The 27,691-nt window shown below is 44.9% G+C and overlaps 1 protein-coding gene across 1 annotated transcript; it reads left to right on the top strand.

Annotated features, from left to right (window-relative positions):
• Window positions 1-2,208: 2,208 nt before the first annotated feature.
• On the top strand, window positions 2,209-26,439 carry LOC115309290 (sushi, von Willebrand factor type A, EGF and pentraxin domain-containing protein 1). The gene is made up of 20 exons (XM_042289658.1): window positions 2,209-2,218; window positions 2,815-2,973; window positions 3,784-3,945; window positions 4,020-4,181; window positions 5,734-5,985; window positions 6,600-6,754; window positions 7,727-8,006; window positions 11,262-11,526; window positions 15,380-15,584; window positions 17,979-18,129; window positions 18,898-18,960; window positions 19,273-19,407; window positions 19,851-19,973; window positions 20,564-20,601; window positions 20,689-20,787; window positions 20,880-20,931; window positions 22,730-23,193; window positions 23,742-23,863; window positions 25,160-25,344; window positions 26,219-26,439. The coding sequence occupies exons 1-20, from the start codon at window positions 2,209-2,211 to the stop codon at window positions 26,437-26,439; spliced, it is 3,303 nt and encodes a 1,100-aa protein (XP_042145592.1).
• The last annotated feature ends 1,252 nt before the right edge of the window (window positions 26,440-27,691 follow it).

Raw genomic sequence — 27,691 nt, 5'->3', positions numbered from 1 at the left:
CTGCGAGTCTACGCGATTACTCTTTCGCCACAGTGAAACTTGAAAGCAAAGCAACCCTACTTACTGAGTTCGGTTATTGCTGAAACCGTAGCAGCGAAACGTCGTGCCCATCAGGCTCGAATCCCTGTACAGTAAATGAGTAAATGAAGTCGTCATTCTTGTCGCGGGAAAAACCACACTCGAAGACGTAGGAAATCGCCGTACCGCCGCCGATTTCCCATTTCCCACGCGGTCCGTCAACAACCCGCGTCCAGCCTATGGTTCTTTCACGAGAGCGGGATTCCGCTCCCTGTTTATTGGTGCAATAAAACACAACGCTCAAAACACTCAATGTAAACTACAAATACACGCGACATTACACACATATTCGCACTAGCACTTAAAGTCAAAGCTTATAACAAAGAGGGCCCCCAGGCCTCGTGTCCCGCGATTGCCTGTCCAAGAGCTCGCTCGGAGTCCTAAGAGGCCCTTCGCCCGCCCCCCCCCCCCCCCCCCCCCCCCGGTTCCCCGTGTATATATCGATGGGCGAGGAGGTTCCTCCTTGCCCACCCTACAGCGCCTGCAGCGCCATCCAGTGGCTAGGAGAGAAAGCGGCACGTCGGGAGCCGAATTCGATGTTCCAATTGACCCCGCGGCGACACGACCATGGGATCGTGTCTGAGGCGAGGCGACTGCGGCAACCATGCCAGAGTGGTTTTATGGGCGCCCTGGTGAATACATGGTGCGCCATAAAGTCTAAGTGCTGCTGAAGGTTTCAGCCCCAATAAGCAATTTGGCAACTTCGTTTGTGGAGGCCTAAATTCTTTCCCAACAGTACATAAACCTAAATGATGCTTTTTATCTCGGTTCACTTTGGGGCAGATTAGTAGAAATATTGTGCACACTCTGGTTCTCCCACACGCACGTAGCTACAGAGTCGTCACAAAAAAGAAAAAAAAAGGAAAAAGGCTATTAGGAAATAACTCCTTATTCGCGCTACCGGCGCTGCTTCAAAGAAATCAGTCAGCGTGGAATTATATAAATAACACATCAATACCGACGGACAAGATGTTGCAGCAATAAATATTCTCCGCTGACTGCGTTTTGTGATAAAAAATTTGCAAATATACTTTAGAGAGAAATAAAATTTGCCAAACAGAGGGAAATAAACATTAAAACACAACTGAGAAACTACTGGCATAGGAGATGACGACATGATTGATAATGCAATGAAATGAAAAGCTACAAGCGAGCTGGACAAGAATGACTAAAATAATCCCTGGAGAAAGGGAAAAAAGGACAAACATACATCTCCAAACACAGCTATGGCTGTGTTTGGAAAGTATGTGGTGCACGACCGGAAAAAATTCGCCTGGTCATAATATGGAACCAGGGACCTGTTCATTTCCAGTGGAGCGCTCTACCAACTGAGCTAACCAGGAGTTAGACGTCAAAGGGGCAAACGGGTTTTGTCAGCTGCCACCAGTCGAACACCAATATGGATGAACAGCCTGCATTTTAAGGTAATGATTGGTAATGCAATTAAATGCAAACAACAAGCGAGCTGGACAATAATGATGAAAAAATGCTCAAGTTGCACGACCGCAGCGCCCTCTCCTGTATAGACGTTGAGCGGCTACATGCAACGTTTCATCCATGACATCCCCAGCTCTTGAGTTACTACCACATTTCAGAGCCCCCTACACGTCCCGCAGTCATGGCCGAGTGGTTAAGGCGATGGACTAGAAATCCACTGGGGTCTCCCCGCACAGGTTCGAAACCTGTCGACTGCGCAAACATTTTTTTCTTTTTTTAAGAAGTCAGATGGGATGGCAATCGATGTGAGCACGGACGCCGAATGGACAATGTTAGACCCTAAGGAGCTTCGCCCCTAATAATAAGTTCTGATATGAAAACGCGTCCAACACATATCGCAATAAATTCAGATAGTTTTTTTCAGTAGGGTAATTACATTATCTGCCCACGGCTTGCCTTCACCCTCGATTTTTCGTGAAAATTCATGTGAAACGGAGAAAGCTTCAAAGCACTGACTGTGTGACTGTTCTAGATGTTGTTGTAGAGTATATGCTCCTGTAGCCTCTTCTGATATATTTTTTTCTTTTAGCTTGCGAATGTCATCGTTCATTTTCACGCTATTGTTCACAATTTCAACAGTGCTTGGGACCGGACTAGTTGGTTGTTCGCTCCTTGGGTTAAACTGCACTGAGAATGATTACAGGTGAATGGCGGAATGTGTAATTCTTTACAGCACGGTTTAACCAAAGTAGTGAGGCGCTTTTTTCGTTTTTTTTCCATATTAATATTAGGGGAGATGCAGTGAATGCCTTTACACGAAGAACATGCAGTTAGTTCTGATAAGGTCAGCTAATTATATTCACAAAAAAAAAAAAAAACACTGGACGTGGCGCATCCTGATCATATCATCATCATCAGTATCGCCTGCAGTCAACAAGATGGCGAAATTCGCCGAAGGCCAATGAAAGAATTACGAAGTAAAGAGTGTGAATATTACAAGCCCGCCATCCTGCGTTTCTTAAAAATTTAATAACTATAGGAATGGAGTAGATATGCTTTATTCTTCAAAAAGCAATGCCGATTAAAGTGAATACACTGAACAGGATGAGAGCCAATGGCTAAAGACTAATCCTCCTATGCCTTTAGTCGTTCACGCAAAAAACTCACTTTCATTTCGGATGTGCTGAAAAATCTTAAGGTGCTGACAATGAACTCTAAGTTGTTGGAACCGTTAAACCAACACCAATATCCGGATGCATGAAACTAAATATTGGACAAATTGGACGTTTCTCGTTACAGTCAACTGTCCGGTGGGAACATACTACCACAACGAGACCACGTGTTTCCCTTGTCCAGTCGGAACCTATTCAGATCTGGAAGGCACGAATTCCTGTCTTTCGTGCCCCGACAACAAAACAACGCTTTCGGAGAAGTCCAGCTCACTGTCCGAATGCAGAGGCAAGAACCGAACCTGATCACTCTTTAGTTAATCTCCTCTCAGCAGCTATAGTAAGCTAGTCTTCTACCCTGTCATCTACTACACGTACCACTTCGAATTTAAACTACATGAAATCCGATACAACGTTAATTCAAGATATTATCATATAAATGACCGTGATATATTTGGAAACCATTGTTTTGTTGCTTGAACGTTTACTTGTAAGGCTTGGAAAACCGCGTACATACTTGTGACTTTCTAAATAAATTTGAGGTTTCTCCAACCCTGCCACACATTAGCAGAAGAAGTAACTTAAAAACAAAAGCAGTTACCAAACATTTACAAAGAGTGGGCATAATTTAAATCGCGTAAGAATTATAATAATAGAGAGCATTTTGTAGTTATACAGTATTTACGTGGATGATATACTGTATTGATAAAATACCTCAAATCGTTTGTAGAGCCCTCTTATGCATTCATGAAGTTGGCAATTCTTACAGGGTCTCATAAGCAAGACGAATAAAACATTCAAACAATTACTAAATTACTTGCAAGTATAGGCGCGGTAAACTATGTGGGATAGTCAGAATGATCAAAATATCTAATTTTTATACTGTACAAAGGCAAATGATACGAGCCACACATTTTCATAACAATTAATTCAATGGCAAAAATTAATTAGGAAACGTTTACAAGGAGCCGCTCATGAAAACTATCACTGGGTATATCTGCTTGATAGCGTTAGCATGGATGATAGACCTACAATAACCCCCCCCCCCCCCCCCGGTAAACCTTAAGTAATATTTTATCCGCTACCCTATTACCTTCAGCACTCTGCAAGCCAGGAACCTTCTCAACCAGTGGAAAGGAGCCATGCATGTCGTGTGATACAGAGTCCTACCAAGACATTTCGGCACAGACAGCATGCAAGAAGTGTCCAGCTGGTCTCAGCACAGGATTCTGGGGAGCAAAAGAATCATCTTCCTGTCGAGGTAAGACTTCCTTGCAGGTCCACACTAAGAGCGTTCGTTTTCAAGTCTCAGTGAAATGATACATGTCCCTGCAGACGCCTGCTCCCCTGGAACATACTCGATATCTGGAACCAAACCATGTGCACCTTGCCCCGTTGGATTCTACCAGCCTCTCAGAAACCAGACGTCATGCATGAAATGTGAAAACGGCCTCAGCACTCACACCGTTGGCTCAACAGCAAAATCGGACTGCGTTGGTAAGGTACCTCCTGGAAACTGGAAGTTATAACTGGCCCGTATAGTTTCCGCTGTATATTTGTGAGAAAAATCGTTGGATTTTTTTTGGTGTTTATTTTTGCTCGAACAGAAGTGCCTTTCGACGAGTTGTCTCATTTGAACGCTTATATGGTGCTGATCGGTGTCAAAGAATTGCTATGGGACAAGTTACTTTCAGGGGCGGATCCAGAACTCCGTTTGGGGGGGGGGGGGGGGGGGGTGGAAATTCGTAAGGATACTATTCACCCATTCTTTCTTGTGCACCGGGGGGTCCACCAATGGCAAATTGTCCTTTCAGAAAAGGGGAGGGGGGCGGGGTCGACTTTGTTTGGGGGGGGGGGGGGGGGGGGGGCGGCTGCCCCTGTCGCCCCCCCCCCCCCAAACAAACAAACAAGTAACCAGTGGACCCGCCACTGGTTACTTTATAAACTTTCCTCGTATGATGATAGAAGGTGTAGTGATGAAACCTGCTGTCTTCTGACAGGAATCGAACACTGACATTGCGGCCATTCTTGGTGACTGACTGACTCACCTCTAGGGCCCCTGTCCTCTAAGGTCTGCGATTACACGGACTGGAGACCACCAATTTGCTTGATTCTAAGTAACAAAACACGCTCAATGAGCGTCTAGAATTGGGGTTTCCAACCAAAATAGTATCTGCTTGTCGCCAAAATGTTCCCAAAATCAGTGTTTCTCTTTTTTAACCGATATTGCATTACCATCACCGGCGAATGCTTATCGGTGTTTTTCGGTTAAGACCGGAAAGTACGGAGCATAGCTATAACTAGGCCGAAGAAGTTTCGGTTTTAACCGGAAAACACCGATAAGAATGTGTCGTCGCCCAAAATGCAAAATCGGTAAACCGAAAAGCACCGATTCCATGAAAATATTGCTCCAGCTAAGACAGTTTTTGTCGAAGCCCTCAGCTATCAAACTACTATTCTCATTTCTTCATGAGTTTTTATTTTTTTTCGAGGATAATTACCTTTCTAGCGTGTTTCCGACAGAGATGGCCAAGTATGCCGATATCTTAAAAATGAATAAACAACCAAAAAATGTCCACCGGTTTCTCTCATAAATAAACACAAGGAAATTTACGGCCAAGTTATAACCTTAATACTTAAGGTTGGTTCCTATTTTTGTGAACCTCGCCTACGACGAGAAAACACACTTGCGCACTGGCGATCTATGAGGTGTCACTGGTACTGCCTATAATTATACCAAAGGTTTTGTAGCGTTCGTGGTATCAATCATCTACGCTCTGTCTATGAGAAATGGTGACTTATAACATGATCACCATTACTTAAAGACCACGTTAAAACTATAATGCGCATAAAAGTGCACAAAATATATATGCATACTTAAAGTTTACAGGGCTACCAGAGAGATGGCGCCAGTGTAACAAGGGTACGTAAAGCACCGAGCTTACTCAAACGCAAATGTGTGAACCAGCCTTTACAGCTATCACTTGCGCAAGTGATCGCCACGAGGGGGCGCCCTACGAAGAGGATGGAAGTTTGTGTTTTCTTGCAGACGTTAAGACCTGCGAATCAGTGATACCATGTGCCGAGGGATCGACGTGCATGTACGTGGGAAGCACCTACATGTGCGCGTGTCCGGAAGGGCTGGTGGGGCCGAACTGCGAGAACAACATCGACGACTGTGCCGAAGATATGTGTTTGAACGGAGGTGTATGCATCGACGGGCTGAACAATTACACCTGCTCATGCCCTCCTGGCTTTACCGGCTCCAACTGCGAAGTGAATATCAACGACTGCGACTCAAGTACGTAAATCCTTCATATACCGGTTGTAACGCATCCCGGCGCTTGCTTTAATTTTGACCGGATAAATGGACGCTTGGGCGTAATGACCTCACATTCTCTTGAAAGGTGTAGTTTAGTGGTGCATTTTATTTGGTAAATTTTCAGTACACAGCTTTCTTTCTGTAAGAAATGAAACAAGCAAGCGTGCCAGGATCAACATCGACGTCAATGCAGATGACCAAGTGAACCACGTATGTTCGTTTTGGCGCCATCTTTCGATAAGCGCAGCAAACAAACGATGAAGTCGCCTGCTTTCTGCCGGTTGCGTCATCTCGCTGCACATAAGGAGATAGCGCCACGAGTAACATACGTCGCTTACTTTGTGTTTGTGTCGACGCTGGCCGTTGGCCCTGGCCAAATTGTTGGTTGAATTTTGCACAGGAGGGACTCTATGCCTTAGAATTTTGCAGGGAGAAATTCACCGCTAAAATATACCTCTGTTGAAAATTCGAGATTGCCACATAGAGGTGCCAATTTTTCCGGCCAAATTTAGACCCATCCATGAGATTTATGCCACCCTAGAACGTCTTTGAGGCGTAGTGCGTGATAATGGTATGTTTTCCTTCTACTACAGATCTTTGTCAGAACGGAGCAACATGCATTGACGGCGTCAACACTTTTGCGTGTAAATGCGCGAAAGGATTCCGTGGTAAAACCTGCCATACCAGATACCACGACTGCGCAACGAGAGCTTGTCATAATGGAGGCTCTTGCTTTGATTCCATTGACGTGAGTCACTGTTATTTCTATGAAATGAATTTCCAGGTAGCAGACATTTTTTGGCCAAAATATGGCTTTTGCTTAGATATTGAGGGCTCTGAAAAGCCTGAAGAATCCAATGTAGGGTCACACTTGTCTTCCAGACTCTGGGTAGCTTGGCCCTAATTCGCTAAACAAGTGCCAAACTTATGCTTCACTTCTGGTTCTCCCGTTTTCATGTGGCGAATTTGCGATTAAATCACAAATTTCCGCCAGATTTAGGTCTCACTTCTGGTTCTTTGGTTCACTTTGGTGAATATGTGGCGAACCACAGAAAAGCCATAAAAACGCCCTCCCCATGCACGCACAGAAAAGTACTCCTGCACTAACGCCTTGGGGCAAAACCGTATTAGGCCCAACTTAGGAACGTAGGATTTCCAAGCTTGTCCCAGATTAGGCGTTTCTATGGTGTGCTACGTGGGCAGGTAACAGAGGAGCTTAACATGGGGGGGGGGGGGGGGGCATTGATTAGACACGAGCGCTGCGTCTCCGTTCCGCTGTAGCAGGAAAAAGCTCTCCCGTCTCCATTTTTTTGGAGCTCTGTTCGCCTGTCTTGGTGATTCCCACTGGTTGGCCTTACGGGAGCTATGCAGGAAGATAGACACAGGGTCGTTTTTGAAGCATTTCTATTTGCCAGCTTTTTTAAGCCGCGTGAACTGCGGAAATTTAATTACCAAATTATCACAACAGTCCTTCTCCTGGGTAGATTCACATATCTCATAAGGAACCATATAACTCTGGAGAATATGTTGAACGGATACTTAAACTGCATCCACTCTTACGGAGGCTGAAATTCGGCAAGATGCAGCAGTGACGATGCACCTTCGCATTAATAAATATTGTTGCCAAGTTAATCCTAAGATGGTCATTCTGCGTATGGTTATTTTTCCACTGCCTTTAATGTTCCCAGTGGTTCCTAAAAAAAGTTGATGGGCTTTTCAGGGATACAGATGCTGCTGTCGCAGAGGATTCACGGGAAAATCTTGCGAACTGATTGAAAAACCCTGCTCCCCAAATCCTTGCGAACACCAAGGAACATGTGTAGCTAAGGGAGATGGGTACGAGTGCACATGTCTGGAGGGATTTACGGGTCCGCGATGCGAGGAGAATGTGGACGACTGTCAATCCAGCCCCTGTCTGAACGGAGGAACGTGCGTCGACGGGGTGGCGTCGTTCTCGTGCAACTGCTCCGGACTTTACACGGGAGAACTTTGCGAAAGAGGTGAGAGTAGCCGCTTCGGTCTCTGTAAATCGAGTGGACGCGCTCAATGGAAAGACGTGGCATTTGAAATGGCAACTTGACAAATATGACTTAGTGGTTGAAGTAGCTATTCCTCGTATGTCTAATTGGTTCATTTCCGTTAAAAGAAACGGGACAATGTTTAATATAAAGACACAGCAAACGATAGGATATTGTGTTTGCTCATAGCCGTAACCTGCGGCGTGCCTCAGGGTAGCATACTGGGCCCTCTGCCCTTTAACATTTTTATAAACGACGTGGTAAATGTTGGTGCTTTTGCGCAGTTTGTAATATATGCCAATGACACCAGGCTTTTTGTGTCGGGCGTAGATGCAGAAAGCGTAACTTTATAGGGGAACGATATTCTCGTGTAATTCGGCAGATGGTCTAAGGTAAATCGCCTTAAAATTAATGTAAACTAAATTAAGGCAGTCATATTTCGGTCACTGAATAATAACTTCTCCTTCACTAAATCCCTTACCCTAGGTGGTACTGTAACCGATATAGTCAAGCACCACAAAACGCAGTGCGTAAGTTTTCTGAACATCTCTCGTGGGATCGCCATCTTGATGCTTTGGTCAGCAGGTTTGGCAGGGCCATTGGCATAATTAAAAGATGCCGCTCAATATTGCCTGTTAACATTAAACTCATGATTGATAATGCCCTTTTTTGGTCTCATATAAATGATTGTCATTTTGTGCGACAATCATTTCCTTTTCGGAAGAAATGAATTCATTGAATTTATTTGGCGCACCTAGGATTTCAATAAAAAGGAAATCTCGTTCAGCATGCACTGCTCTGAGATATGGTGTGTTCCTCATTTTCGCACGAATCATGCTTTACAATCCCTTCGCCATATGTTACCTTCTCTGTGCAACAGGTACCATCTAGAAAACTTAGATATATAGGCGCTTTCAGGGAGTCAGTCAGTCGAGCTGCCACCAGTCGGCGCGCCCTCCGCGCGCTTTCCGGTGTGCCATCCGACCTTCAGTTTCTCGCCGTTCCTCCGCGTTGCGTGCTGTGCCGGCCATCACCGAGCTTTGTTTTCGTGTTCATCAATGTTCCGCGTTGAAAACCTGCGTTTTCCTTAGGTTGTTTCGATATTTCAGGTTTTCATTTAATCATTTGATATCTATATTTCAACATAGCTCTTGTATTTTCTTACTTATGGAATGTTATCGGACAGCGAATGAATCGACGATACAAGATTATGGCCTAAGCTTCAGAGACCATGTAAGTTCATCACATTCATTCGTTTATTGTCGCTAATAAAGGGCAGTCAACACCATTGCGACATACGGAAATTTACACTGACACAAAGGCTATCGCTGTCGTGCTTCTCGCTGCATGTGCGCGCTTTAGACATCGTTTCCGTAAGTAAAAGCTTAATTAATTTCAATGCACACAGCACTGAACCGTTGGCGCCTCGATATTAAGTGTAAACCGCATGCAAGCGATTTGGCGAGCAACGAGACAAGCGACGGCGACCTGCTTCGCTGTCGCCCGGTCAGTCGGGTGACGAGTCAAACAGCATGGAACCGACGGAAGCGAGCGGCCAAGGCGGTGAGCGTCGTTTTCTAGAAATCCAAAAACCGAGTGACGCGACGGGCGACAGTAAGAAATCTTCGTTGCTGGCTCACGTCGTTGTCGCCGTCGCTCGCTAAATTGTTTACATGCGGTTCGGCCTTTATTTACGGAAACGATGTCTAAAGCGCGCACATGTAGCGAGAAGCACGACTGCGATAGCCTTACTGCGTCAGTTGAAATTTGCATATGTCGCAATTGTGTTGACTGCCCTTTATTGCCGACAAAGACGAATGGATGTGATGAACTTACATGGTCTCTGAAGCCTAGGCTATAATCTTCTATCGTCGATCCATTCGCTATCCGATTCCATTCCATAATTAAGAAAATACAAATTCTACATTGAAATATAGATATCGAATGATTAAATGAAAGCCCGAAATATCGAAACGACCTAAAGAAAACACAAGATTTCAACGCGGAACGTAAAAGAACACGAAAACAAAGCTCCGGTGGTGGCCGGTGCAGCACACAACGCGGAGCAGCGACGAGAAACTGAAGGTCGGCTATGGCGACAGGGTCACGTGACGTCAAGATGGCGGCCCCCATAAAATGTTGCCTGAAAGTGTCTATACTGTATGACTAGAGCTGAATCGTATGTGTGTTTTGTCTAACGCAGATGTCTCTGTTATGACAGTTTTCCTTTTCTCGCTTTCGCATAATATGCTTGCTTCCGAACGTTCCTTCGCTGTCACATGTTTACTCTGTTTCTTGTTACTGAAGTACATGCATAGTTGGTAAGAGAAACTCTATATGCTGTAGAACGAGGCTTTTCAGTGTATCACACTTTTCTGCCAGATTGCTATGCTTGTTTGGCTTTAGCACCCCACACCCAGTCAAGTTACTATGCGGTAGCGTTTTGTCTGCAGGCCCGACAGAAAAAAATTCTGGAAATTAAGATTTCAATTCATTTCATTTCACTCCAAAAAAAAGTGCCAATGACAACGAGATAATGAGAAATGTATTCGTGATTTTTTGTAAGCCTTTAATGATAGTGCAGAGCAATGTCCCATACGTGAGCACGTAGTTCCACGCCCCCGTATTTTTACGGACACCCCGAGCCTTCACTGACCTGAGACCTACAATATTGTATATAAGCATCGACGAAATTTCTTGATTTCGTGCAACCTATGCAAAATACCTGCAAAAATTGCCGTGTAAACTTCTCTGTCATAGGTCATGTTTTGGCGGGTTTGTTCGTCGTAACCTCCTCATATAGACAAAATGTTTGTACGTAACGCGTGCAAAAGATTAGCTCGAACATCTATGGTCGCACATATGCAAATAAAAAAAGGAGATAGTTGCGGGCGACTAACTTCCGCGAACTGTGCAGTATCAACCTGACGATGCAAAAATGCTGACCAGGTTATCTTATGAAGCTTAACCATGGTACGACGTCTCAATGGCGATAAAGAATAAAAAAAAAGTTTTGATGTTAAAATGTAATTTATCAAAACTATGTTCAAGCTCCTTCCCTCCTCACTGGTTCTTCGGAGTTCTTATCAGCCCGTGCCGTAATCTGATTGACTGCGAGACGATAATGAGATGCACGTGACGTGCCACTCCATCTGGTTCTTACACTGTCAGTGAGCGTGGCTCTTTAGTATTGCCGGCGAAGGTAGTAATTCACCGTGTCTTCTATCTTATTACCAGTGAGGCCCTCCAACTTCAGCCTACACTTCCCCGATGCTTCCGTGTCCAACTACGCCAGGATATCCGTAAAGCGCAACCTGAGAGCGATCACCCTATCCTTCTTCATGAAGACCTCCCAAAGCAAGGAGCGCGGGACGCCGGTGTCCTACGCTTTCGCCGACCCCGAAACCGGCGCCGTCGTGGACAACGGCCTGGTCATTTCGGATCCCAAAAAGCTGCTCCTTTACATTTTCCAGGAAAGCTACGACACAAATACGGTAGCCAAGTAAGACCGCGTTTTTTAAAGCATGAAATGCTTTTTAACCATACCCCTCAATCTCAAATTTTGTGCGTTCGTTACCTGGATTTTCCGCTAGATTTAGCGAGGAAATTGGCACCACGTGACGTCAGGTGACGTCACGTGACCAATACACCCCGGGGAAATGGACGCCACGTTACCCATATACGTCGACTCAGTTTCCCCTCCACGCATTTAGCAGGAAAATTTACGTTTTATTTGTGGCCAAAATATCAATTCAGAAACCCGGCTAAATTTAGCGGGAAATCGACGTCATGTGACCTACGCACCAATTTAGTTACCCGCTAAATTTAGCGGGAATATTCACGTCTTGTGATCTCGATACCAATCCAGTTTTTCCGCTAAATTTAGCGGAGGAAATGGACGTCTCGTGACCCGACCTCGCGTGACCTATACAACCCTCCACTTTGCCCGCAAAATTTAGCGGGATAATATACGTCATGTGTCGCACCAATTCCCGTTAACGAATTTCGTCGTAAACAGAACTTTAAAAGGTAAGGGTCGCTGATAATTTTTTTTTAACTGCATTAAACCAAATTTGATGAAACTGCAAGCAAACTGCATGTTTGCTTTTTGCGCAGGAGTGGCCGTGACGTCGGGAAGGCGCCTAGCTCTGATTGGCTCTGAATGAAGGCTAGTGGGTAGACCTCAAAGCAAGCTGCCTTGAGGTCTACCCACTATCCTTCAATCAGAGCCAATCAGAGCTAGGCGTTCCGACATCACCACAACCCCTAAGAAAGAAGCAGACGAATTTGAGCTCCACATAGTGTCCTATACTCATGTTTTGAAGGTAAACGTTCGGCAGCCCTCTGCCTGGTTAGGAGCAGACATGAAGCGAAAAATAGGGAATCTAACCAAAAATTTAATAAACATTTACCCGACGTTTTGGGACCAGTTCGGTCCCTTGTTCGCGGGTGAGTGACGAAAAGAAAAGAACACGTGTCGCCTAAGTGCACATACGGATGTTGGGGGCTTTGCTCACGTCACGCAGTCCCAAGACGTAGCTGCTGGGCAGGGAGCCCGAAGAACGATTCACGTTCCCCTTTGTGTGCTGGATAAACCAAGACTCAACGAAGAGCCGCTTTCGCCAATTCTTCTCCCAGGCCAGCACGGTGCTTGCCTCGAAGTCGACAGTGTGGCCGGCTGCTTCTGCGTGCCCCGCGAGGGCGCTCGCCTCCACATCCTTCTTCCGGACATCATATTTGTGTCGCGTAAGCCTCTCTGCGAAGTTCTTACTTTCGCCAACGTATGAGGCCGGGCAATCCTTGCATGGTATGCGGTAGACCCTTTCTTTAGGGGGCCGATCCTTCGGGAGAGGGAGGCGATGACCGATTGTCGACACGGGCTTATGAGTCACCGCAATCCCGTAGCGAACGTGGTCGCAGGAAAGGGTATCGCTGGTGCGGCTAATGTAGACACGATCGGAAGAGGGACTGCTGCGCCCTAGGGGTGGATGCCTTGATTTCTCGAGTATCCGAAAAATATACCGTTCAGGGTAGCCGTTCTTGTGGAGATCCGATGTAACGACCTTGATTTCCTCCTGGAGGCTTTTCTTTGTCGAGCAGGTGGCGAAGGCGCGCCTCAAGAGTGCAGAGGCCACCGATGCTTTATGACATCGGGGGTGGTGGGAATCAAAACCCAGGTATCTGCCAGTATAAGTTGGCTTCCTGTAAACGGAGAAGCTTAGCCCACTGCCTCGCCTGGTTACCAGTACATCCAGAAAGGGAAGGGAACCTTTGTCTTCGCGTTCGACCGTGAATTGTAGCGACTCATCCACCGAGTTCAGGTGCTTTAGTAGACGATCCACCTCGCTGGTTTTAACGTCGCAGAAACAGTCGTCCACGTAACGCAGGAACGTTCTGGGTTTAGGCTCGAAAGTGTCAAGAGCCTGGCGTTCGATGACCTGCATTGTGAGGTTTGCCATTGTCACAGATATTGCTGCCCCCATGGCTGTGCCGCTGGTTTGCTTGTAGTACTTCCCGTTGAATGAGAAGTATGTGCTGTTCAGGCAGAGCTCTAGTAGTCGGCAGATCTCGTCAACCGATAGGCACGTTCTCTCCGGGAGTTTTTCGTCAGCCGAGAGAGCACTTCTTGCAACAGATACCGCCAATGGCACCGGGATGCTGGTGAACAAAGACACCACGTCAAAAGAGACGAGGCTCTCGTCGTCACGTAGCTCTAAATCGGAAACAAGCTCTATGAAGTTACCAGAGCTTTTCACCTACGTTGGAGTCTCATAGGTTACCAGAGTTTTGCACGTACATTGGAGTCCCATACGTTAACAGAGTTTTGCACGTACGCTGGAGTCTCATACGTTGGCGAAAGTAAGAACTTCGCAGAGAGGCTTACGCGACACAAATATTATGTCCGGAAGAAGGATGTGGAGGCGAGCGCCCTCGCGAAGCACGCAGAAGCAGCCGGCCGTACTGTCGACTTTGAGGGAAGCACCGTGCTGGCCTTGGAGAAGAATTGGCAAAAGCGGCTCTTCGTTGAGTCCTGGTTTATCCAGCACACAAAGGGGAACGTGAATCTTTCTTCGGGCTCCCTGCCCAGCAGCTACGTCTCGGGACTGCGTGACGTCAGCAAAGCCCCCTACATCCGTATGTGCACTTAGGCAACACGTGTTCTTTTCTTTTCGTCACTTACACGTGAACAAGGGACTTAACTGGTCCCGAAACGTCGGGTAAATGTTTATTAAATTTTTGGTTAGAGTCCCTATTTTTCGCTTCATATACTGATGTTCTCGAAAATAACAAAAACAATTTCAAGCGAAACTCTTGTTGATCCCATTTAATGGTGACGAAAGGGGATGGCTTCAGCAGGCGAGAGAAAAACCCAACTCGGTCCAAGTCTGCCAATTGTAGGATCCCGACTTGAGTATATATTTCCTTTCACATGACGTCCGACCTCAACCAAAAGCTAACGTTGAGTGGATGGAATCAAACGGCGTCAAAAGTGTTTCGTCGTGACGCTCGTCGCCTTTGTGCGTTTTCTATCTCTGGCTGGTCCGGTCACGGATAGAGAATACGTCGCGATCCTGCGCTTTTGTCTATACGTGATTGGTTTTCACAGTGATAACTGACGCATAAAGACGACGGGTACCGTGACGATGTATTTTTGGCTGCTTTCTGATTGGCTCCATTCAATCGCATCGTTGATTTCGGTCGAATTTGATTGAAATGGGGTATAATTAACAAGGTGCTTTTCCTATAGACCTTTGCATCGCTTATCACCCGTGCGAAAAATGCTGAATCACTGAGCTGTGGATGCCCAACGTCCGATATAACGCACAGCAGATCGACCGTGCATGCTCAGAAGGCGTTCCACAGGCCAGCAGACAAAGATGGTGGAGCGCAGAAGGCGATTTTTGGAAAGGTCTATTGGCGTACCTTAGAACCGTGGTACGTGTCTTAGATTCTAACTAGATAAGGAATTCCAGAGAGTCTGGCGTTTATCTGGTTTCTTCGATGATGGCCTAAGTGCCGGACATGAGTGTGACAAGCCGGCGATCAGCAGTGAGCCCTGATTCCGACATTTTTTTGGGAAGTGAGGTCCACAGAGAGGCTAGATGGCAAGCGAACTTCAGGAAGGAGCCTAACTCTGAATGCATCTCCTTTGTGTACTTTAACATTATCGAAATGCTGATCCGTTTAAGCTCTTGTTTCTTAAAGGTTTTCTGCGTGTAAAATGTAATGAAAGTAGAAACAAAGGAATAAAATATGCTCGTAAACCTAATTTTCTCGGAGGAGTTGATAGTGTCCCTCAGCAGCCGATATACTACAACTCGTTCGTTTTATATGATATATTCGTCTGTTTACAGCGATAACGAATGGCATCATTGCGCGGTTACGTGGAATAGCAAGACGGGTCAGTGGACCTTCTACTGGGACGGACAGTCGCGGGTCACAGGAGTCAGGTCCATGGGCGGACACATGTTCAAGGGGGAACTGGTGGTGGGTCAGGAGCAGGACCAGGTTGGAGGAGCGTTCAGCGGCATCGAGTCGTACTCAGGCCACGTGGCTGAAGTAAGTCTCTGAGAAAACGATGGCGAAAGATACATATTTTTTTACGCCTTACTAATGGAGCCCCGAACCGCAGACATTTGTTAGTCCATCCATACATCCCTCTGTTGGTCGGTTCGTGCATTATATTGCTAAGTTTAACAGGAAAATTGGCGTCACGTGACCTGACTTAACGTGACGTCATGTGGTATGAAGTTTCACCACCGCTTGACGCCGTGGCGTCACTTCACATGACCACGTTGCGTGAGGTCGGGGTATCACGTGACAGAGCGATTTGATACCGTAACGTCACGTCACGTAAGCACGCCGAGTGACGTCAGCTCACGTGATGACAATGTTCTCGTTACCTTTAAGAGAGCATTAATAAACACTATGTGTTTTACTCCCCAAAACTGCTTAATGCCTTCTGGACAAATTCAAACGATCGCTTCTTTTAGTTAAACACCTTCTATTTTTTTTTTTTTTTTGGAAGTCGCAATTTGAACATCCAGTTTCATCAGTTTTCAGATATCCTGATGTATGCAGTGAGAAACATTCACTCTTGCAACTAAAGTTTTTTTTAGAAGCTCGCCGTCGCCCATAAACAAAACATTGGAATGCGATGTTGACGGCGTCGGTGTGAGTCCTCCTGCACTTTTTCGCGTTTGAAATGTTGATTCTACGTCTTCCTGGTGATGTTTGAGTACTTGAGCGGCGTCAGCGAAATTACCGAGGCTCGTTACACCGCAAAATTTCGTGCGAATAATGTGACATGTGGCGATTCACTCCGCGTGGACCTCGCAGTATGTACGCTAAAGCCTGAATTCGCATGATGCCATTTCGCTCGAAATTTTCAGTCGCGACGCCGCTCGGGCTGCAAAAGCGTGAACCGTAGCTGAGATGGTCGACGTCGATACTGAAAATCGCAAGCAGAATCGGACCAAGTGAATTAGGGATAACAAGTCGGTGATGGTCAGCATGGTAACAATGATCAACATCTCATCTCCTTGTATCTACTGCTTACATCGAGCCTGCTTACCAACCTTCAAACTTTAGTGTTTAGAGGCCTGCACTTACTTCTTATCGCAAGTACCGGGCCAACATTTGGTCTACGGGCCGGCGTCGTCTAAGAGAGAAGACGACAAGCAGAAACGTTTGAAAGAGCAGACGACAGTTCGAACGATGAGGCGGCCGTTCGAACTTGAAGACGCACTGAACGTAGTCCGCAGGTGGTCCGCACAACTTGACGGTTTTCTGGCGTACATGTTCGAAGAAAGCAAATAAATCTAATGACCACAAGTGTCCGTGAATTCAACACAAAGTGCTTCCCGCCTAAGCAATCGTTGTCCGACGGCGTCTGCTTTTACCTTTTCACGGCACATATCCAGACTCTCGGACGAATCAAGCACGTGAAAACTGACCTTCAAACCTTTCTCGACACTTTTGGTACGGCCCCAGTCGCGGCGTTTTGACGAGAAGGCAGGTTTTTGTCTGGTACCTTTGTAAACAACGCAGGAATGCACGTCCGGCATGGGGACTTCTTCCCACAGCCCCAGACAGGAAGTGCGACCGACACGCCACCACCGCGCCGTGACGTCACAGAGTTGAGTTCGTGTATAAGTGCATCTTTCAGAACGTTCAAACGCGTTTATTGCAGTTTCACTTTTTGGCATCAAATGTCGGTTCGGGGAAACTCTAATTTGATAATAAATTGGCGCATGAGACCATTTCTTGAAGTTTCTGTACTTGAATATTGTAATGAACTTGTCTGTGAGCTTACTTTCCGCATTTTCGTGGTCTTTTCTTTCAAGAAAAGCCGAAATATCTTCACCCCAATGCAAGCCAAAAAAAACTTTTTCACAATTTTCTTTTTTAATAAAAATTTTATAATTTCTGTAATTTCTTTCCATAGCCTCTTGACACGGGTGTTGTACTGTATGTTTCGCCAAAAGAAGACACTATTTTTACATCGACATTTTGTAGACCCATCTCAGGGTCTACAAGATGCCGATCCATTACCAGCTTGCCTGCACTCTATGACTGCTTACAATTTTTATCACCTTTTCTAACCAATAGTTTTTCTCGGGTTGAGCGGAGTTCATTTGACGCACTTTTACATAACTCTTTGAAGGACAAACTAAAAACTTAAACCTGTGCGTGTCATCCTCTTTCCCAGCTATGAATACGCCCCGCCAATTTAGTCTAAATAAACTAATGGTTGACAAGTGCACCAATATGAGTAATGTCCTCCCTTAAATACTGCATTACATGCCCCATGGGACCTTGGAGATTAAAGACGCTGATTATTGTTCAAAATGAAAACGCAGGGATAGTTGGCTTCGAATGTGCCTTTTCACTGATCTTACTCCTCCCTTTGCACCGGACTTCATTAGGGATCACTGTATTTTTTTATTACAGCTCAACATGTGGGACTACGAGATGTCTGCGTCGGAGATCAACAGCCTTACAAGAAGCTGTGGCAACGCCGGGAACGTTGTAGCTTGGCCTGAGCTACGAAATGGCATATTAGGGAACATTTTTTCTTCTGGCTACCCAGATATCTGCGCGGGTGAGACCATTTCGAAAAAACTTTAAGGCATTTTCAGAAACAGGTGTGAATAATCTCAGGACAACGCATTTGGTTACTGTCTGAAGTGTTAAATGCGAAGTAAAATATAACTTTGTCGTTTCTGCTGCTACTTCAAATCTCAAATGAACCTCGAAATCTGAGTCTAAATTACTTAGTTCTCAATATCTTTTGACATCTTATTCCCTAATCGCGCAGGAGCTGGAGAAATATTCACGCTAACCGTTGAGATGCTGTAATAGACCCCTGTCCAAGGTGTTCATTTTATGCTACCTCGAGAAAGTCGAAGTGCAGTGGGCTTTAGCGTGGCAGTTCAAACATAACAATTGTTCTTGGAGACCCGTTCACACATTTGCAACTCCCTGGGGCCGTGCGCCTTAAAATTCTCTTAAAATGTCTTATGACGAAAGATCACACTGGCACCACCTATCGGGTGGCCGTGGAACACCTGGAAGTCCTTTATCTTTCTTGTCACGCATCCTTTTTTTTTTTTTGGGGGGGGAGGGGGGGCTAGAAAAATTTTTGTAATTGTTAAAAACAACCATTTCACGTAGGTAGTGCGTGTATTTCATCTCGCAAATGCCGCAAATCTTTCCCTGTAGTGAAATTAACTTCAGGATCACCGCATAGATGGCGCCAGCGTGCCAGTGTATTCTTTTGTTGTAGGATATATTAAGAGGTTTTAAGACTTAGTCCAAGGGAATCGAAATTTATATAAAAGTGTCTTAAACATGCTTTCGTTTGTCACAGGGAAACCAGCTACTGTGGATGAATGCAAGACTTGCCACTGCGCTTTGAACTCTCTGGAGAACCGTAAGTGATACGATCGGGGTGATAATTAAAATTTTCTTTAATGATTTGCAGATAGCTATATGGTGTCTTCCAGAAAAGAAGCTTATATTAAAAAGAAACACCAAAAGATGAGCAATAAAAATTCTATATTTCCAAAAATCACAGGACATAAAACGGCAGTGTTTGTCTTAATTGAATGTGCACTCCATCGAACAATCTCTCAGTTCGTCCTAAAGGTTGTACCGCAACTGAGAGATTTAACAATGTATCCAGTTGCGTTACCACTGTAATGCTCATAAGATAACTGATATGGGGACCTATTTGATCGCTCAGGTTTTCGGTGTGCCAGAAATGCAGGATCGTGTGACAACAACCCTTGTCAAAACGGTCAAGCCTGTGTAATCAGGATTGACGGAAGTTCCCAGCGCGACTGCGAGGAAGGGTTCCAAGGCAAATTCTGCGAATATGGTACGACTGAACATTGCATCTTTTTCGCAGTTGTCGCGTTCAATGTGCATGTTTAATTGACAAAAAAAGAAAAGAAACAGTGCGCGGACTTTTTCGTGTTTTGTGAACAGATTACTTTTCGATTGGGAATGTTACGTGCCTCCTATGCACGACAAGACTCCACCATACCATAGAGGTTGACGCTTATTTATATATTCTTTATATAACCCAATAACTATTATAAATATAGTCATAATAGTGAAACTGTCTTCAGCTATAAATTTATAGGAGCTATTTTTCACTTTTCCTAGCTGTCTGTGTAATGCAATTAAGCCTCAACTATCAAGACCAGTGTCCAGGAATGGTGTGCGCGTATCTTGAAAACGCATATTTGCTGAAAAAGGTTACCCATTAAGCTAATTTCTATATTTATTTTTGACCTTGAGCACGACAATGTTTTGCAGATATGGATGAATGCCTGGAGGGAAAACATAACTGTTCCCATAAATGTGTCAACTCACTAGGATCTTACGCTTGCTCTTGCCCCGCTGGCTTACACCTCAGCGACGATGGCATGACGTGTATAGGTGAGATTGTATTCGCCCATATTTGCATACGGTGAAGAACTGCGATTGTGCGTCCTTTTCTACGCGTACAGTCGAAGGATAGGTCAGTACCGATGGTGCAAAACGTTTCATGTGTGCGAGTTCATAGAGCACAAGCATGATATATTCTTTGAACGATTTATGCACCTCACTAGGGTAACAATTCTATCGGATGTCATCAGAACCTATAAGTAAATAATAGTAAGTTTTTGTTTTCTGTCGGGGAAAACATTGAAACAGTTTTTTTTTTTTATACCAAATCTGAGCCAGCGATTGAATATTTTATGGAGTGTTTTAATGAAACACGTGTAGTATGAACAACTGTGTGACATCACAAATGACGACACCACAAAAATAGCGAAGAAATTATAAAAAAATGCGCTCGAGCATAAGTACACTTGGAATTAGACTAAAAACTGTTTTCTATGAAAAAAAAAATATGAACCGTCGGGTGCGTGCTCTAACACAACATGCAAAACATGTTTTATTTTGCAATACCAAGCGTTTTTCAGTACACGTATGGTAATTTTCATGCATAACTTTGATCAAACCGGTATGAACACTCTTCCTAGATTCGTCATATTGCACGGATGGAAGATCGGCATATCTCGTGAGTATACATCTTTCGGTGTTTGTTTTTACATTTCGCTTGTGAGAAACGGCTTAAGAATCTAAATGACTAATCTTCTCGCTACAGCATGGTGAACATTGGCAAAGAGGCTGCGAAACCTGCACTTGCGAAATGGGATTCATCAAGTGCTCCGCCTTTACTTGCAAAAGCAAAACATGTCCTGAAGTGAGTTACACGTTTATTCATCGTCCGTATTAATTCTTCTAACATATTAAAGTCGCTTTCAAACGAGGGTTAATTTATTACTCATTTTTAAGGGTCAAGCCGTCTTCCATAATCTGAAAGAGTGCTGCCCATCATGTGTTGAAGGTAAGATGAAGAAAAGTGGCGCAGATACAGTACTTATTTTACATCTGGTTGTTACATCCTTAGAGGATTTTGTCTTACTCAAAAACAAAATGGCCTGTTCACTCCTCCTATAGTTCTACTTTGTAACTAGTAAAATCGCGAGTTCCGTAATGTCTTGAAGATGAAGAATTGTGAGCGAATTTATAAGAGAACGCACAGATGCCCAAGGTTGTAGTAATGCTTATTGAACAAAGTAATCGGAGGATCAACAGCTAGAGATATATTAAATTATTGTACTTAGAACCGAAACGCAAACGAATCATCAAGGAAGAACATGGAACTGATGCGTCTTGTGTAAATATTCAAGATAGCAAAGAATGAAACTAGAATCAAACTAGTGGATAGCATAAAACTAGTTGAAAGTTGCGCTTGCCATTGTCCACTCCTTCGTGTTTGTCCGCTGTGTTTCCGCATACCAGTCTACTCTGTATTTCAGATAACGTAGGGTGCAAGGTGAAAATTGATTAACACGAATTCTTGGTCGACATTTTTGTTTCTCCAGTTGTTTGCCTTTTATAGAGAAAATCTCCAGAAACGTTGCCCCACATGACCAATTTACACTTGGTGATATTGCCGCGCGCGCAGCTGTCCAAGTTGGCAGCGTGCACGTGGCCCAACGGTTATCGAGCCTGCCTCCCGCGCGAAAAGCCAGGTTCGATTCCTGGGAGCGACGCATCTTTTGTTATTCCTGCAATTTAGTTTTCTGGTAAATTCGAGAATCCTAGAGCTTTTTCGAGGTCCGAATGTTCCACGTGTCGAACATTGTATGCCGATTATTCTAGAAGCTCACCCATTTACATAAGGGGCTCCGCGTGGCCAGCCGCGGTCAGTCTCGCACCAGCGCTCGATCCTGCGGTTTCGCCGACATCGACGCCCGCGACGCTCTCCTCCTTTCTTCTGTTTCCCTTTCCTTCTATTAATTTGGGCACAAGTTCGCCCCATTAAACGTTTAGTTTACTTCAGTTTCCGTCGCCTCATCACTTGTCATTCGTGAAATTATGCAAATCTTGGTGACAAGCAAATCTCTAATCACCTGCTCTTGACAGTCACGACTTGCTTACCTGCGATTCTAGCTATTTCGTCGTGTGCCCGGACGCTATGAGGAGCGGAAACTCGTCTGCTTCTTTTTGCAGGGGCTGCGGTGACGTCAGAATACGGAGCTCTGATTGGCTCTGACTGGAAGGAAAGGGGGTAGACGTCAATGCTATCTGCTTTAAGGTCTACCAACTAATGTTCCGATCGGAGTCAATCACAGCTCGGCATCTTGACGTCACCACAACCCGCTGCGCATGAAGGTGACCAACTTGCCCTCCGCATAATCGCTGACTGACACCTTACAAAACGGAGCCGTTGCCTTATATGGTCATACTTTTCGCTTCGTGATTGGCTCTTTAGCTTTCTAATTGGCTAATGCCGCAATCTGATTGGCTGCGGATTGATTAGGGCGCTATGGAGACACGCCTGCCATTACCTAAGGTGACTTAAGGCGAACTCAAATAGGTTCAAGTTGCCTTCCCTCGGAGGCTCGATGCCGAAGCATCGTTACCTTCCTCCTCTTGTACTTAAACTTGGGCGTAGTCAGGGTGTCCTTGCCAATTTACGTGTTTGGTATTTTGTTCGCTCTGTGGTTTTTACTGGGACCAAACAATAAAACACAATCGGGCAATAATCCGGCAATAAAATGTCGCAATATTGTTAAGTACTTTGTCTTCGCTGGATTTCATACTTTCTTCAGACCATCATTTATTTTATTTTTCAGCTCCAACATCATGTCAGCTGCTTCCAAACAAAACGTTTACCACATTCGACGGGCTTTCCTTACCGGTGTACGACAGAAAGCGGTACAGCCTGTTCCAAGACTGCTACCACGGCGACTACTTCGGCTACCTGGACGAAACGGGGCACCAAAGGGCGGTTCGAGTCTACATTCATTGCTTGACGGCGACGATGTACCATAACGGTACTGTGCTAGTCAACGACAAGACCGTTAGCTTACCCCATCAGGAGACCACTATCCTCAGAGTAAGTAGCAGCACAGACGGTGCCGGCGTCCAGCTACAAACTCACCACGGGGTCGTTGTGAGCGTCAAGTACGATGGAACGATTGTGACCACGATCGCGAAGAAGTTTGCGGGAAAAGTTTGTGGGCTCTGCGGCAACATGAACAACGACGACATCGACGACTTCAAGACCAGGCACCACATCCCGGCAAAAAGTGTTGAGGTGGGATTATTTTTAGTAATGACGTTGTAAAAGACAAAAAAACGTCAACGTACTTAATGCGAATAGATGGTGAACTGAGAGGAGAGAAAAATGACGTGCTTCAGTTGCTCACGTCAATCTTGTAATTGCGTCTATCAAACAACGACTTCAAAAAATTCCGAAGTTTTAACCCCGAGTTTCGAAACTCCTAAACTCCGAACCGAAACTCCGAGTTTTCGCTATTCTTTGGGATTCTTATATTGTTCGCCATGATCGGTTGTCCTCGTGTTCTGTAGGAGAGTGAACTCAGGGATCTTCTGTACAGTGGACTGTCTGATTCTCATTCATTCCAGCACTCACTCTACACTGAGTAAAATTGTTTTACATGGCAGGTTACTTCAAAATTATGTCATATGATTTAGTTTTTTTTGTATACACTATAAGAAAAGTTTCTACCCCCGCCCCCCCCCCCCCCCCCCCCCCCCGAAAAAAAAATTAAGTTGTATTTTTCGAGTGGCGTCTGTGGACAGTGCTTTTTAAATTCTTGACGGAAACTTACCGTTTTGTAGGAATATGTAAGCAGTTGGGAGGTTCTGACTGAGAGAAAGACCCGGGGCAAGCTAGTGCAAAGCTGCAGAAAGCGAACAATCAGAGATGTCAAGCGTGCCATGGGCTTGTGCAACGCGCTCAAGTAAGCACAAGTATATGCTATGATAAGAGAACAAACGTAAAAGAGCCTATACCGTGCCCTGTAGAAGTAGCGGACGTTGAAGTTGATAAGACGCCTTTCATTTTTAGTTATGACTTGGACACAATTGGATTTCAGCATTTACGTAAAAGTGCAGAGATTCGTGACGATTCTTGAATAAATATATAAAATAGATAAAATCGCAAATTGAACAGAGGGAAGAATAGCATGTACGGGTTGTAGACGTATTTTCCTTGGTTTGTTTCTAGTCTGAACTTGTTGGATACTTTCCTGATGTAATAAATTTCCTAGGCTAAACTAAGATTCGGCATACCACAATGGGCAAACCACATGTCGAGTTTGTTTTAGATTTAAAGCCGCATCTGGCCGAAATGGGCAGGATGACAACGATTTCTTTGTTCCTGAACTGGAATCACGACTAACGTGTCCACCATCTCATCAAGACCTTTTATTCCTCTGCATCTGAAGTCTCAGTTTGATATAAAAAGATCCTCTCACAATTTATATCAGTTCCCAAGTTCATGATTGGGAGGTAGATTAAGACCTTAGTTTTTTTCTGCAGCTGAAATCTCGGCTACATTCAAAAAATCCCCCGGGCAATTTATATCAGTTCCCAAGTTTATGATCGGGAGGCAGATTCAATTCGCCCGTACGAAACATAAAAGCCCGGAATAAATTGTAAAGTGTTCATTAATATCTAAGGATCAGCGCAAAGGAAGTCGTACAGTTGTGCTGGCCCAAAATATAATGCGACTCATTGTTTCAACCACGATCGTCGTGCCTTTGGAATGTTTATATTACGTTGCACAAACGTCTAACGGAGAACATATAGAGATCCTAGATTTCCATCTGCAGGACCGGGGTCACGTGGTTAATGGGCCGCGTTTGCAATACCAGCTGCGAGGAGGTGCCGAACGCGTTGATCGTCTGCAATTGCCTCCGCCTTTCCGCCTGCTTTCCTTCGCTCCAAATCAAAAAGCAGCTTATTCGCACTTCCGAGGTGTCTGCCATTTAATTAGAAACGCTATCCATGTTTGAGATGAACCCTCTCTTCAATCTACGCTCTTTAAGTACATACAACTCCGGGTTGTTTACTGCTTCCTTCAACTGACCCATAAAAGTGTGCTCGTAGAAACAACATAAATATAGGAGTCGGGTGGTAAACGCAGGTCATACATTGGATAGAAGGCACAAAGCTGCAGCAATCCTGATAAGAGATTCATAGCTTCTGAAAAAAAAAAGACCTGAAAACACATATGGTTTTTCCTCTGGTTTCAGGGGTCGTTACTTCCACGTGTGCTACAAGCATGTCAAGAACCTGCAGGCTTTCGTCGACGCGTGTGTGTACCACGTGTGCTCGTGTCACCGGAACAACCTTTGCTACTGTGATACTTTTGCGTCTTTCAAGCTAACCTGCGAGAGGCATAACGTCACCTTTAATAACATGCCCGGAGGGGAGTGCGGTGAGTAGGAAGCAATCAGTTGTTTGCTTTATGCAATAATTTTTTTCTGTTTTACCTATAATAACAAGCAGGCACGTAGCCAAAATTTTGTTTCGGGGGGGGGGGGGGGGGGCGCCCCCCCCCCCCCCCCCGATACAAAACCAGTGACAAAATGCTGTATGAGGGGGAGGGGAGGTCTCAGCAAAATGGAAGATTTCAGCGGGAAGGGGGGGGGGGGGCGGGCCCCATGGGTTCTCCCCCCTGGCTTCGTGCCTGATAACAGGATTCAATATTCTACATTATTTTGTTTGAAATGAACGAAATGGAAGCCTGAACGTTCCAATATTCCCAGTCAAACGCGTCCTGTTCAGAAAGAAAGAAAGAAACCTCTCGAAAAGCTGCAAACGCCCTCAAATAACTTGATTGTAAAATTGCAAAACAATTACAATTACTGTATAAAACTTTTTTTTTTATATTGTAAACATCTGGAAAGTGGAAGAAGCGAGTGGAGAGATTTATAACAGACCACACTGATAATTCAGATAAGGCCAGCTGAACCAGAGTAAATATACACACAAAGAAAAGATCATAAATACCGCTTACTAACAACTGACTTTTCTTTTTTCTCTTTTTCTATTATATTTCTTTTCTAGCTTATTCTAGTTTAGCTGGCTTTATCTAAAGTACGAACAAACTAGCTCAGCTTAAGACTATTACACACTAATAAATTACCCTTTGATATCTAATCCCGATTCTGCGAAACCTCCGAAGCTAGGTGACACAAAAAAGAAACCTACTTTTTTCAAGGGTGTGGTCTGCGGATTGAGGAGACGCGGTAAAACAGCTTGGCATCAAGCTAAAAGTCTACTGCGTTTTTTTCTTCTGTTTCTTGCAGAACACCAGTGTCCTGATGGAATGACATTCGACGCCTGTGGCCCGGCACGCGTTGAGAGGTGTCATCCTTACTCCTTCGAAGTCATGGACACATGCATGCCCGGATGCTACTGTCCGTCTGAGAAACTGTGGGAGAACGGAAAATGCGTCGAAAAGAAGAAGTACTGTTCTGCGTACGGAAAGAATCGGAGGTTAATGGGGTCACCAAAGGAAGAAGTGTAGTGTCGGCCTTCAGAATTGTTCGTCACATCACACGACCATGCCACTCGATCGTTCTTCATTTATCACTGTTCGTTGTTTCATAAATGAACCGAAAAACAAAATTAGTCAAGCGAAGATTAAAGCATGATTGAACAAGACCTGTGCCTACCTCAAATAATCTCCTCAAGATATTTTACTTCAAAATACTTTTAGTAGTCTTTGGGCATCTTACAAATACATTTATTCTAGAGTATTTGCCAGTCTATCTTACTTGCATTCCTCACTATCTTGTACTCAGTATCTGAAATAGACTTTGCAACCTTGGAAAAGAAATTCGCCGGAAAAATTCAAAGAAACTAGAGATCGTCCGACTCCAGGGTAAAGCTGAACTGATTGCAAACTTAAAGCAAAGCAATCGAACACCGAACAAAGCGCAAGGCACGAGCAAAAGGCTGTCTCCAAATGCCAGCAAAAAAAAAAGAACAACCCCAGGTACGCCAGCCTCTATCTGTCCTCTTGCACTCTCGTCTACTTTTCGTTTTTTTTTAGTTGTTTTTGAATGGCACGACATGCTTGGAGCTAGCAAAGTGTTTGTAACGTCATCGGGATTTTGCACTCAGGCCCCACATTTTCTCTGGAGCTAGAATGGTTCCATCAGCGGAAGATTGTTACGCCAACTGGCTGTAGGATCACTACAAACCATTTGCGAAAATCGGCGGTTCAGGGGGTTCCAGTATAAAAATGCACGAACACGTTTTCATGCGAGCACAGGCACACCCTCGACCAAAGAAGTTAGATCAGGCTCGCTTTATGCGCGGTTACCCAAAGATTGGGCTTCCCCAAATCACCCGTGTGCCTATCGTTGCTTAAGGTTTTCTCCGTAGTGAGTTCCAAAGTGTTTCTTCCATCTCCTTCCGAGCGCGCGCATTGTTGGATCTTCCGAATCGTGGGAACCAGTTGTCCCCCAGGGGGAGTATTTCATGAATTAGTGGATCATGATTCTGGAATCATGACTATCTTGACGTCAATGCGTCAACAAGGGTTTGAAGTGGTGAAGGGGGCATGGGGGCAGGAGGGTTTCGGAAGCGATTTTGTGGAAACTCTTCTATGTTTCCCGTGTTTCCCTCGTAACATTCCCTTTCTTGACAGTTTGAATGGACAGCTTCTTGCTTCTGACGGGGGAGACAAAGTACTCACTCGTGTTTGTTAATAAGCAGCAGAGGCTGCTGTCCTCAAACCTGTGTTACTCCCGAGCGTACAGGTGTGTTTTTCA

This window comes from Ixodes scapularis, unplaced genomic scaffold, assembly GCF_016920785.2.
Source record: "Ixodes scapularis isolate PalLabHiFi unplaced genomic scaffold, ASM1692078v2 PGA_scaffold13__105_contigs__length_92229423, whole genome shotgun sequence".
Taxonomy (NCBI): domain Eukaryota; kingdom Metazoa; phylum Arthropoda; class Arachnida; order Ixodida; family Ixodidae; genus Ixodes; species Ixodes scapularis.
Note: the sequence above shows the minus strand (reverse complement) of the source record. Positions and strands in the feature narration are given on the sequence as shown.

Excerpts from the sequence above, each read along its gene's own strand:
- LOC115309290 (XM_042289658.1), top strand. Across the intron at positions 2,974-3,783 it reads CTCACTGTCCGAATGCAGAG|CACTCTGCAAGCCAGGAACC; the intron begins GCAAGAACCGAA and ends TATTACCTTCAG. Across the intron at positions 6,755-7,726 it reads CTTGCTTTGATTCCATTGAC|GGATACAGATGCTGCTGTCG; the intron begins GTGAGTCACTGT and ends TGGGCTTTTCAG.